Here is a 13887-nt window from a genome sequence, read left to right on the forward strand (position 1 = left end):
AGAGCACTAGACAGATGGGGAAAGAAAGTATATATGTCTGCAACTTTAGCAATGAGAGCCTTAAATTGCCAGTTTCACATGCTAAAATATCAGCAATTTTTGATGTCTCAGTTGAAACAAAAAATGCTTCCAGATAGAGATCCTTCTAATTTTAAAGAAATGCAGGGTTTATTGCTTGCCGCTGAACAAGTGGGAAAGCATACTTTGCAATGTGGTTTTGATTATTTAGAGACCTCATGCAGAGCAGCAGTTACAGGCTCTGTCATTAGAAGACATGCATGGTTAAAAGAACATACGTTACCAGATCATGTTAAAGCCAAATTACTGGATGCACCTTTACAGCAGGATGTTCTATTTGGAATAAAGGCAGAAGAGGTATTAAAGAAAATGGAGGATAAGGCAAAATCTATGCAAACAGTGAAGGATTTCTTACAGGTTCAGTCTCCTCAATTTAGTAGAAACTGGCCAACAAAGAATTGGTCCTTTCCAGTTAATGACAGACCTCAAAGGGACAGATACAGACCGCCAAGAGGTAGAGGTCAATCACAAGGTCCTTACAGGCCTCTACAATGGGGTGCATCAGGCCAGAAAGAAGGGGAAGACGGGCACCAACCATATAAGAAACAGCCCCAATGACTTCCCACTCCAGCTGCCAAACAACTCACTCTTTGCAGCCCCTTTGGGAGGAAAACTGGCACTTTTTTATCACAATTGGCATATGATCACCCAAGACAAATGGGTTCTCAATATTATTTCAAAAGGTTGCAGGTTCCACTTTCACACTCTGCTAAAATTAAAAGGAATGCCAAATCTGCCACTAAATCAATGGGCAGAGGCCCAAAAACAAATAATGGCAGTCATGAACATGGGAGCTATTCAAAAGGTACCACCACAAGAAAAAGGGCAAGGATTTTACTCAAGACTCTTTCTGGTTCCCAGAAAAGACAAAGCCTGGAAGCCCATTCTGGATCTGTCTTCACTAAGCACTTACCTGGATGTTCCAAAATTCAAAATGTTGACATTACAGCAGCTTCTTCCCATGCTGGGCAAGCAAGCTTGGCTCGTGACTTTGGACCTCAAGGAAGCATACCTGCATGTCGCTATCAGACAAAACTGCAGAAGATACCTCAGGTTCTTAGCTGGTCCAATGCACTATCAATTCTCTGCACTGCCCTTTGGATTATCTACTGTGCCCAGGGTCTTTACAAAGTGCCTGGCACCAGTAATTGCATTTTGCAGACAGAAAGGAATTCAAATTTACCCATACCTGGACTGCCTGATTCAAGCAGAGAGCAAGGACATTCTTCTACAGCATCTGGCGTTTGTAAAAAAGTTAAGTTGCCTGGAGTACACAGTAAACGAAAAGAAATCAAAACTAGTGCCCTCAGAAGAGATAATATTCCTGGGTGCCCGCTTGAACACAATGGCCCAGATGGCTTTTCTCATGCCAGACAAGCAAAGACAACTGACACAATACTTTCAATTGATGGCAACAAAGACCCAACTCCCTGCAAGAAAAATTCTGCAGGCCTTGGGCTTCATGGCATCTTGCATACTACTAATTCCATATGCCAGACTGCATATGAGGAAACTACAATAAACTACAATGGTACCTAAAGAATGTATGGTCTCAATGCTGTCAAAGTTTGGAAACCATTATACCTTGCCTTCAACAGGAGTTTCGATGGTGGGCTCAAGCTTGTCACCTCAACAAGGGACAGATTTTCACTCAACCCACAGCCAGGCAAATACTGACAACAGATGTATCGGATTACGCCTGGGGAGCACACATGGCAGGAAAATGTATTCAGGGCAAGTGGTCCGCAGAACAAAGGCATCTTCACATCAGTCAAAAAGAGATGCTAGCTGTACAAAATGCCCTTATAGCTTTCAAGGACCTGTTGTATCCAGGACAACTACTACTAAAGACAAGACAACACCACAGTTATGTGGTACATAAACAAGCAAGGGGACACTCACTCCTACCCCCTCTGCAGACAAGCCATGACCTTGTGGAAAACAGCTATAAACTATCAAGTTTATCTACAAGCACAATTCCTGCCAGGAGAGAGAAACACACTGGCAGACGACTTAAGCAGAAATATCATGGATCCCCACGAATGGGAATTGAATCCTCAAATATTCAGAATGATAACAAAGAAATGGTGGAGCCCGGACATAGATCTGTTTGCCTCCCCATTGAATTGCCAGCTAAAAAAATTCTGCACAAGGAGTTACATCCACAAGCATGGAAAGTGGATGCCCTCTCATTCATCTGGACAAACCTACAAGTATATGCTTTTCCACCACTGCCTCTTCTCCCAAAGGTACTCATAAAAGCCAGGCAAGAAGAGCCAAAAATGATCCTGATTGCACCAGACTGGCCACGCCAGCACTGGTACCCAATCTTAAAAAACTTAACACAAGGGCCACCTTGGATTTTGCCTCAAATACCACATCTGCTGTCGCAGCATAACAATCAGTTACTCCAGAGCCAGCTAAAGACACTAAACCTAGCTGCATGGAAGATTCCCTAGCCACGCAAGCAATGCCTCTCTCCAAAGCAGTTATGGATGTCATTCTGGAGGCCAGAAGGCCTAGTACCAGGAAAGCCTACTCGGATAAATGGAAGAAATTCTGTGCCTGGAACCAGGCTCACAGCCTTGATCCTCTTGTGCCAAACATTCCTCAGATAATACAATATTTGACTGAGATGCTGGACAAAGGCCTCTCCTTTTCATCCATCAAGATCCACGCCTCTGCCATCTCTGCATATTACAACACGGATCCACTAATTTTCTCTAATCCTTTGCTAAAACAGCACCTCAGATGGGCTAAAAACATAAGACCGCCCTGTAGAGCACCTACTCCAACTTGGGACTTCAACTTTGTTTTGGAAAAATTAACTTTACCTCCTTTTGAACCAGCTAGCATGGCAGAATTAAAATACATTTCTGGGAAAACTGCTCTGCTCCTGGCAATAACTTCTTCAAGAAGAGTTTCAGAATTACAGGCACTAATGGCAGTGGAACCTTTCCTCATTTTCCACCAGGACAGGGTGTCCTTAAGAACTAACCCTACGTTTATGCCTAAGGTGGTTTCAAGTGTGTCTCTAAACCAAACCACTCACTTGCCTACTTTTTATCCAAAACCACAGAATAAAGGAGAAAGACTACTGCATTCATTGGACATTCACAGGCAGTTACGCTTCTACTTGGACAAAACCAAAGCTTTCAGAAAATCTGAGCAATTATTGGTAGCATATGCTGCAGCAGCACAGGGAAAAGCTATTTCAAAACAGACTATTTCCAAATGGATAGGACATTGCATACGTTTCTGCTATATGCACCATGGAAAACCTGTGCCTAACAGCATTAGATCTCACTCCACCAGGGCAACAGCCATTTCAACTGCCTACCTCAGAGGAGTACCTACCAAGGATATTTTGGAAGCAGCAACATGGAGTTATGTGCATACCTTCACCAAGCATTACCATCTTCCTCTATACTCTAAATCCAGAGCTGGCTTCACCTCTGCAGTGCTGCAGGGCCTTATAGCCACCCCTAATGCCTTATAGAACCAACCACCCTACCTCAGCTTTGGGATTTTACCCAAGTGTAATGACTGCAGCAGTGTCACACGATGAACATAGTACAGTTTTGTACCTACTATAAATGTAGATGTTCGAGTGTAGACACTGCTGCAGTCAAGGTTCCCTCCTCCTTCCCTCTTACTGGCTGATGCACCTAGTTCCTCTATCTTTTACTACCTATGGGGAGTATTTGCTGGTAGCTGAAAGTATGTTGTTTGCATTTCTTATGTATGTATTATTAACAATTTGAAATACCTACCTATTTGGGGGCACCTGACATCTGGGGCAAGAAAAACTGAAGAAAATGGCGTTGGCTGCATCTTATATACATACCCCTGTCGCACTGACGTCAGGGAGGAGGTGACAGCAACCGACGCCGGACCAAGACTTTGGAACTCAGGCCAGCTGGGGAACCACCTGACGGCAGGATAACCCAAGTGTTAATGACAGCAGCAGTGTCTACACTCGAACATCTACATTTATGGTAGGTACAAAACTGTACTTTGCGAGTACCTGCATGCAAAGTAATGCACCTATTATTCTTGTTCAAAACCTGTGCAGCTCTTGGGCTATGCAGAAGTTATTCACTGTAACATATTAGTACAATTCTTGAGATAAGTTACCATCCTTCAGTTTAGTGTTTGCAGCAGTCAGTAGCAGTGCTGTTAATTATAGAATGCAGTATCAGGATACAGTGGCTATGGAGATCGTGACATGCTATGGTAAATAGGTGTATTCATCTCTGTTGCATTGCCCCTTAGAGTGCTTGCAGATTAGCTGCAAGTGGACAGCTGTTTATCTCACTTGACTTCTGAGCTTTGGCCATACAAAAAGTAAAGCTGGTCTGTCTTCCCATGTTGAGGACTCACCAGTAGGGCAGCTAATAGAGAAGAGAGTGCAACTCGTGCCTTTTTATTTTATTTATTTTACTGCACAAAGTGATTAATAATCAAGCTACTTTGTCCAGGTAATTTCCAAAGCACTGTAGTTAAGAGTACAATTTGGAAATTTTATTTCTTTTGACTTATTTTTCATATTGTAGTGCGCTTTTTTGATTTTGGACTTTTTTCTGCTGTGATTCTAGAGATCTCCGAGAGGCACATGTCATCCTTAGAAAAAAAATAATCAACAAGTGTGACTCTAGAAAATATGTCCTACTGAAGGATGGTCACTTTCATCATATTTCCTGTTAAAGTGAGAGAGCGCCGTCTGGTATACACACGAAAACACCATGTTCTCTGTAATAGGAAAAGTTTTGTTCATATAGCCTGCAATTCATGGGCATTATTTGAAAATGTAAATTTCTTTCCTTGACCCAAGGGTTGGCTGACCCTTCCCCTATAAAACAATGTGCTGTTGAAAGATGGATAAGATGCCACCTGCAGAATGTGATTTATAGGGTAAGGAGCTCATTTTTTCCCCCAAAAATATTCTTCCACAAAAAAAAAAAAAAAAAAAAAAAAAGCATTAGGTGTAGTGGTCTGTTAGCTACATTCATTTAAAGATGATGAAACATCACTGAATGTCTTGCGAGGTCCCAGACTTGAAAGACATAATTTATTTTACTACCATATGAAGGTCCTCTATTTGCTGTTGCCTGTAGCAACAGCTGACACGTGACTGATTTATAGTTGTTGTACTGGTAACTCTCACTACCTGCCCTGTCACCCAGCATGAATCTGAATTATTCATCCTGTATACAGATTCATTAAATGCAGTAGAATAAGACTAGTGTATTCTGATGGGAAGAATCTAATGTTAAATTTCTGAGAGAGCTGGGTATTCTTATTGGAACTGCAAAGTCACATGGCACACACAACTGTTGCTACAGGAATGTAGCATTTTTAAGTCATTTGCTACAGGATCGCTTTGCCATTTTATGATGTGCATTGTCTTAAGTTATAATTTTTGCTAACTGCTCAGTATTTTTAATATTCTCAAACTACACTGTATATAATTTTATTTTAGTATTACAGTTGAAGAAGCTAGTTCACAAGAAGGAAAACAAACTGTAGTCAAGCCAGCAGCTTTGGTGAGAGGTCGATTCCAAAGGCCAAAGCCCAACCTAAGAAGTGTAGCTGGGAAGAAAACATCAAAACAAGAAATCACCTCAGAGGACAAAGCCGTTGAAAGGGAGAATAAAGAACTGCCAGTGTGTGAATCGGAGGTACAAGTTACTGATATTTCAATGTAAAGCTGTTGTGGCTCAGTGCTTGTTGAAGCTAGCCTCGACATGGCTCCTGAGCCAATCAAGTTATGACTTAGTCAAATCAAATTAACATGTTGTTTGTATGAGTTAAAGTTTGGTTATTGCTTTATGGTAATTGTAGTTTTGCTAAAGATGTTCATTTTCACTATGAAAATTAAGACCAGATTTCTCTCGCAAAAATAAATAAATAAATACATTTAATTGAGTAAACCCACTAGGCACACATTCCTTTTCAGGGATGATACATGAGCAGTTAAGTGACTTTGCCTGAGCAGTAAATAGGCAGGTAGAGGCTATGGGAATCAAACTCTGGACTTCTGTGAAGTCTAGCTACAATAGCACATAGTCTCAAACTTGTACACTAGACTGATTGCCGGGCAGCCTTGCCAATACATTCTAGACGTCAGTGTAGTTCAGATTTCAGTGTTACTTTCTCAGTGAAATTTATTTGGGAGACTGGAAAGATGATGATCTGCATGAAAGATAAACTTGTTAGGAATGGGCCTAGTCAAGAATTGTCTTAAGAAGGAAAGCAAATAAGGAGAGACATACAGGACTCCAAAATCAGTTTGTCCTGTGTTTTCTTTACAGCGGCAGCAGTCTGATGAAAAAGTACTGCCTCCTGAAATTGGAGAAAAGCAGGCTTCTTCAGTATCTTCAAGAAGTCGACATTCCAGCAAGTCAGAGTTGCCTGAATGTTCTTCTGAATGTGAGAACCATAGTGAGCACAGAGAGAGTTATCCACCTAAAATAACACAGGATACTTCAAGAGACTTTTCAGGAAAGTAAGTTTAGTAGAAATGCAAGAAAAGTTTGATTTATTTGCTTGCATTATGAATACATTTTCCAGATTTTTTGTTTTGCAGCAGGTTGATAAAATTGTGTGCATTTACTTGCATCCAGAAATATAATTTGGCTATGAAACAAGCAACAGCTTTTATTCTTGTCTGAAGCTTTTGAATTTGTTTCCCTGACTTTGATTTTATTTGAAATGAGACATCTTTCAGCAATGACTGTGTTTTACAGCCATTTTTCATGCATTTGTTGACATCTAATTTCAGTTGCCTCTTATGTAGTTTGATGTCTGTTTTTGTATCTCTTCCACTTGATTGGAAAAGCATTGCTCTTCATGATTGTTTTTTTTCTGTATTTTTGATTGTATAAAGACATCTGTATGATGTGATGATACTATTATTTTTGCCCATTTTGTGGAGTTCCTGTTGCTGCTGCTGTTTTTGTTTCTCTTGGTGCAGGTTCACATATGTAGGTGTGCTCTACTAGTGATGAATGTTAGTACAAAAAGTCTCTCTCTGCCATTTAGTATCTTGGAGGAGAATGTCATGGACATCTTTAATAAATAGCAGCCAAAGGACATTTTCAGTTAGTCCATTTACCTTGTGTGGCATAGATCTGTGGAATTTTGACTGTTGCCTTTGTTTAATTGAAAAACTTACTATAGTGTGCCACTGATATTATTCAGCATACTTTACTAGTTCATTGACAGTAAAACACAACAGCTGTGTAGCAGAGCAAGTGGAACCCATGATAGCAGCTACAATGCCATCAAGACCTTGCATGTAGTGCACATAAAAGCATAGAAAAACAACATTTTAACCGTTAAGTTACAGTGCTTCTGAGCAGTCAGAGAAGTGAATGGTGTATAACTGCATGTGCCTGAGTAGGCTGACTCAGGACACTGAAGCAGTGTGAGGGGAAGTGGCAAATTAAGATAGGTTACTGAAGGATAGTGTGGGGCAGGTCCTCATGAAGAGGAGGATAGATTGAAGAGGCTGGACAGAGAGTGCACAGGAGAGTCAGGTTAAAAGAATAGAAATACACACAGGAACAGAGAAGGTTAAATGAGCAATAGCCCAGTAAAGTATTAAGCAGGATTGGCTTGAAAGAAAAGAATCTCAGGGAGTAGTAGTAAATGATGAGGCTTGAGGAGAACAATGGGGGACAAAGATTGGTGAGTTGTTCTGAGTGTCAGACAGGTGTTTGGCTTAAGCAGTTTTGGGGTTGATATGACATTGGCAGAAGGAGTTTAAAAAAATTAACTTCCTTACTCCAAAATAATTGGTTTCCCAGATGAACGTGGACAGAGAAGGGACTTAAAAAGAAGAGGCTATTGAGGATAGTAGGGAGGACTAGGTGGCATGGTAAGAATAGGATAGGCAAGCAGACAGTAGTCCTTGCATGTTAATTTAGAGTTGAGGGGAGAACAGGCAAGTGAGGCATCAGACAGGAAGAGAGGAGAGTTATGAAGCAACGCTTAAGGTAGATGGTGGAAACCAGACAAGCTTAAGAGGCAAAAGCAGAAGGGTGGAGGAGATGCAGAGGTAAAGGTGGTCAGACAGGAGGTAGTATGCTAGAAAGAGCGTACTGGAATGTGACAGAGGAGGTAAATTGGCCAGATGAGAAGCGCAGAGCACAGTCATTTGGAACAGGCAATCAGTAGTAGTAGTAGCCCAGAAATTTCGAGAGTAGACAGGCAGATAATGAAGTGGATTGAACTATAACATACATTGGGAAGACAAGGAGGAAGAGTAGCTTGGTTTAAGGTGCACATGCATTGCAAATAAAAGTTCTCAATAGGAGAGAAAGTGGCATCCATTTGTCAGCTTTCATTTAGAACCCATGATGTTCATTGTAGTGGACCACCTCAACAGTAATGTTCCTTGTACACAGGCTTTGCTGAAGGTGGATTTCCAGACCTCTGAAAAGCTCTGGATGTAAGACCAGATACCTTACGTGGGTGTACCTTTTGCTTAATCAGTTTTGGACTGATGTATGGCTTTTAATGAAGAGACATTTGTTCCACTAGTTATTTTTTTCTCAAATTAGTAATTGGTTGCTAGTCCACTGTCTGCTAGTTCACGTCTAGGCGACTTTCAGAGAATAAATGACAAATTTGATGACTTTTAATTTATTCTAAATTTGTATTAACATTGTATCGTCTATTGTGACTGTTATGTATTTGACAAATTTGAGTCTAGGGCATTGTTTTCTCTGTGAGGTCCATGGTGTCCCTAGAAAAGTGTCCCAACAAATATGCTTACAAAAAGGTAAATTCTGTAACTTCCACTCAGTGTTTTAGGAGCAGCATGTTTTCTCCTGAAAGCATTATAGTATTTTTTGGAAGAACATCCTAATTACAAGGGCTGCTTGGATAAAAGTGATAACTGTGTCCGAGAAAAGCCTCCTTCCTCAGGTCTCTAACCAAGGAAGGACCACAAGATGGAGTGACTGTAGCCCCCAGTTTTTTCTTGATTATGCCTTTTCAGAATTTTAGTAGGCAGAAAGCACAAGATTTTGAAGACCTCATCGGGCCTACAGAAGTCTGTTAATTTCTGTGAATGAGTGGATTTGCCTTATGCTTTCCTAGCCGTGTCCGTGTCCATAGATCTTGCACTTTTCTTGAACCATCTAAAAGCAGACAGTGGGATTCAAAATTTGGCTGCCACTTCGCAGTTCTCTGGGTAGGTACTAACATTGTTCATGGTGGATGTTAGTTTCCAAGTGCTTGAGGAGAATGTCTTCTCACATGGCACTGTTGCAACTCCATCTGAATTGTATGTGGCAGGTGTTCAGTGGTTTTAATAGGTAGTCAAGAAGGCTTACTCAAAAAATTCTCCAGGTTCTGCATTGCTGGGATGTTGCCTTCAGTACTCAGGAATGGCCTTACATCAGAGGCTCATGTGTCCCCCCCTTTATGCTAGTGCTTCATGTATATTTTGACCATAAGAGGTTTATAGAAGAGTATGTCATGACAGCAGATAGTTAACCCTCAGTCTGTGCTTTCATGTCAGGTGTGTTCCCATATCAAAAGAAAGGCAAGGAGTCGGCTCTAAAAGATTAATCAGAATTCGATCTCAAAAGGAAGGATCTACCGTACTCATTTCTAATGAGATAAGATATGATAAAAAGAGACATCATCTGGTGACACTTTTTTTATGTGAAAGCATTTTAAGTGAGGCTTCAGAGCAGTATTTGAAAGAGTCTAAATCCCTGGTGGTTATCTCTCCTGTGTTTCTAGTGTCGCTGAACCCATATTCCTAACACCTGCCACTACAAAACTGGATAGGTGCTGCAGATTATATGGAGAGTTTAAGCAGCTCTGAAGAAATTATTTGGCAGACCCAAGCATTCTGTCTCTGGAGGCCATTTGACAATCAGTCCTGGCTCCAGACCTAAATATCCTTTGTATCAGTGAGAGCAGGATACTGGACCATTGTGGCAAGAAGGATTATACTTCTGATACCCTAGAATTCTGGGCAAGTAATTGTCAAATGCATATCATGGAATACTTGGGGAGAGGGGTGTGCAGTTAGTTGAAGATATGGTTTCAGACATTCTAAACAAATCATAAGGACAGACTGTGCAAGCTGACACAGATCGCTGTAAAGGTTGGCAGGCATGACATTAAGTACAGATGTTCTTCGTGTTTCACTGTTGCAGTCATTACATTTGGGTAATCTGCTGGCAGGTTGCCCTCAGTCGGCCTGAATACCAAAGTCTTGGGTCCTGCGTCGTTTGCTGTCTCCTCTTCCATGACGTCAGGTCGTCAGGGATATAAAACATGCTGCCGACTCCATTTTCTTCAGTCTTTGTTGTCGTGCAGTGCCCGAAGCAGAAGCAGTTCGCAAGTGCCGGTTGTCAGACTCCTGAAATTTTCGCATTCGAGTTTCAGAACTGAAGTCTTCAATTAAAGCTAAGTACCCCGTTGGGGAAAGTTTTCTTGCTCCTTACCGATGTCAGTAAAAGTTAATAATTACATTACTTGTGGGAAGCAAACACCTCATAAGGATTTTCATTTGTACTGTATTCCTTGCTTAGTCCCAGATCATAACATGCCTTGCTGTCGGTTTTCTGCAAGATTTAACCAATGCACTATTAAGCATCGGTATATCTTTGCTTTAAAATATTTTGGAAACCGATTTAATTACCCTGAAATGTCGTCTGATAGCAATCCGACTACCGGAGTTTGCAAAGAAAAGGACAGAGACAGACCGTCAAGGTCCAAAACCGACAACAAAGCTTCTCCTAAGCCAGTCACCGGTTCACCGGTAATCAGGCGCTTTCACAGCCCCTGATACCCGCTACTTTCGAGTCGCAGGCCTCTACCGAGACCCATGTGGAGTCCGGCATGCTGCAAGATTCTCAGAGTTTTGTACCCATGGGTGTCTCTTCCCTCGGATGGGTCCGGAGCCGTTGAGCAGGCACCGGCTGCTGAGGGTGTTTTCAGGCCTCAACATTTCTATATAAAACCGATGCCAGCTTCAAAAACAAAGACAAAAGCAACTTGTAAGGCTAAAAAAAGACGCATGAGCCACGTGCTCAGGCCCCTATGCCTAAAAAACAGATGATCAAAATGGCTTAAGACTTAATTACATTGATCAGGGGTTCCAACCCCCCCCCCCCCGGCTTCTGAGGGTGTTTTCAGGCCTCAACATTTGTATATTAAACAGACGCCATCATCAAAAACAAGGCTAAAACCTACTTCTATGTCTAAAAAAAACCGACGTATGAGCCATGTGCTCAGGCCCCTATGCCTAAAAAACAAATTATCAAAATGGCTGAGGATTTAATTACCTTGATCAGGGGTTCCCAACCCCCCCTCCCCCGATAAGAGGCCTAGGCAAGACACTGGTTATGAATCTTCAGATCAGGTTTCTATTTCTTCTGTTTCCTCTTCTGATCAGGAATTTTCTTTACCTCCCTATGAGGATTCAGATGCAGAGGAATCCATCCCATCTGCATCTCCTCCTGAAGATTATTCTTTTGGAGAAACCTTGCATACTTTAAGGGAACATTTTCATTGTGAGATTCAGGATTTTTCGGAATCAAAAAAGAGGCTTGGGGATTTCCTTCTTCCTCAGCATAGGCCTTTGGCTATACCTTCTGTATTAGACATTGTTGATGTGTTTTCGGAATCAAGCATGGCTCCTGATTCCCTACCTCCGGCTCCTAGTAAGCTAGACAGATATTACAAAGTTCCTGACTCCCACAAATTTTTATTCAAAAATCCTGCTGCTGATCCTGAAACTATCTCACAGGGTCCCAAAGGTGTAAAGGCCTCTACAGCCAGAATCCTACCCCCCTTTGATAGAGATTCCAGGGCACTGGATAGATGGGGAAAGAAGCTTTATACATCTGCAACATTGGCAATTAGGGCCCTAAACTGCCAGTTTCATATGCTTAAATATCAACAGCATGTTATGGGATTATTGAAACAGAAAATGTTGATTTCTGAATGTGTGGAAAATAAAGAATTACAGGAATTTTTGCTTGCAGCAGAACAGGTTGGAAAGCATACTTTGCATTGTGGTTTTGATTCCTTGGAGGCCTCTTGCAGGGCCGCAGTTACTGGATCTGTGATAAGAAGGCATGCCTGGCTCAAGGAGCAAAATCTGCCTGATCATGTTAAAGCTAAATTGTTGGATGCACCTTTACAGCATGATACTCTGGTAATAAGGCAGAAGAAGTTTTAAAGAAAAAGGAAGACAAAGCTAAATCTATGCAAACTGTAAAAGATTTCTTACAAGTGCAGCCACCCAGATTCTATAGACACTGGCCTACAAAAAATTGGTCCTTTCCTGTGTCCAACAGAGCTTCACGGGGCAAATCCAGGTGCTCAAAAGGCTCTAGATACCAATCACAGGGTTCTTACAGGTCAAAGCAATGGGGTGCCTCTACCTCCAAATCTGGAGGAAACAAAGCACAGCCCTACAGTAAACAGTCTCAATGACTTCCCTCTGCCATCACCAAGCACTTATCTTTTGGCAGCCCCTTAGGGGGAAAATTAGCACTTCATGCTCAAAATTGGCAGTTAATAACCCCGGACAAGTGGGTATTAAACATAGTATCCCAGGGATACAGATTTAATTTCCATACCTTGCCAATTCCAAACAGTTGGCCAGATCTCCCACAAAATCATTGGGCAGAGGCACAGAAACAAGTTACATCCCTCATGGATATGGGGGCTGTTCAATCAGTACCAGAACAGGAAAAAGGACAAGGGTTTTATTCAAGATTGTTCTTGGTACCCAGAAAAGACAATGCCTTGTGCCCAATACTGGATTTATCGATTTTGAACACATTCTTGGACATCCCAAAATTCAAAATGCTGACTTTGCAACAGCTTCTGCCCATGCTGGGCAAGAACTCTTGGTTAGTAACTCTAGACTTAAGAGGCATACCTGCATATCCCAGTAAGGGAATCGTGCAGAAGATAACTCCACTTCAAGGCTGGTTTTATGCATTACCAATTCTCTGCACAGCACTTTGGCTTATCTACTGTGCCCATTGTCTTTACAAAGTGCCTGGCACCAGTAATTGCATTTTGCAGACAAGCATACAAATCTATCCTTACTTGGACGACTGTTTCATTCAAGCAGAAAACAAGGACATTCTTCAACATCTGGCGTTTGTAAAAAGGCTTCTAACATGCCTAGGATACACAATAAACAAAAGGAAATCACAACTGGTACCCTCTCGAAAGATTGCATTCCTGGGTGCAAGCTTGAATACAACTGCCCAGATGGCTTACCTTACGCCAGACAAGCAAAGGCAACTGACTATTTACTTCAAACAGATGGCAACAAAAACCCGGTTATCTGCGAGACATATTCTGCAGAGTTTGGGGTTTATGGCATCCTGCATTCTGCTAATTCCATATGCAAGACTGCATATGAGGAAACTGCAGTGGTATCTAAAAAGTTTATGGAGTCAACATTGTCACAGTCTGCACACAATGATTCCTCTCATTCCCTGCCTACAACAGGAGTTTCTTTGGTGGGCAGAGACATGTCCTCGGAACATGAGACGATCTTTCACTCTACCCCCTGCCACCCAAACCCTAACTACAGATGCATCAGACTATGCTTGGGGCCCACCTGGCGAGGAGTTGCATTCAGGGCATATGGAGCCCAAAGCAAATGCATCTGCATATCAGACAGAAAGAGATGTTAGCTATTCAGAATGCCCTGGCAGCCTTCAAGGACTTACTTCATCCAGGACAACTACTGATAAAGACGGACAACACCATGGTCATGTGGTACATAAACAAGCAGGGGGGTACACATTC

General features: G+C 41.8%; 1 protein-coding gene across 1 annotated transcript in view; it reads left to right on the top strand.

The window, feature by feature from the left end:
* Window positions 1–13887, top strand: part of LOC122795948 (transcription factor TFIIIB component B'' homolog) — a 390329-nt gene that overhangs the window by 125386 nt on the left and 251056 nt on the right. Inside the window, exons 5-6 of the mRNA XM_044064431.1 lie at window positions 5561–5759; window positions 6393–6586. Of these exons, the coding sequence (XP_043920366.1) occupies window positions 5561–5759; window positions 6393–6586 (393 nt within the window). The remainder of the gene's footprint in view (window positions 1–5560; window positions 5760–6392; window positions 6587–13887) is intronic.

Source organism: Protopterus annectens, chromosome 2.part2 (genome assembly GCF_019279795.1).
Source record: "Protopterus annectens isolate FY-2018-M chromosome 2.part2, PAN1.0, whole genome shotgun sequence".
Taxonomy (NCBI): domain Eukaryota; kingdom Metazoa; phylum Chordata; order Ceratodontiformes; family Protopteridae; genus Protopterus; species Protopterus annectens.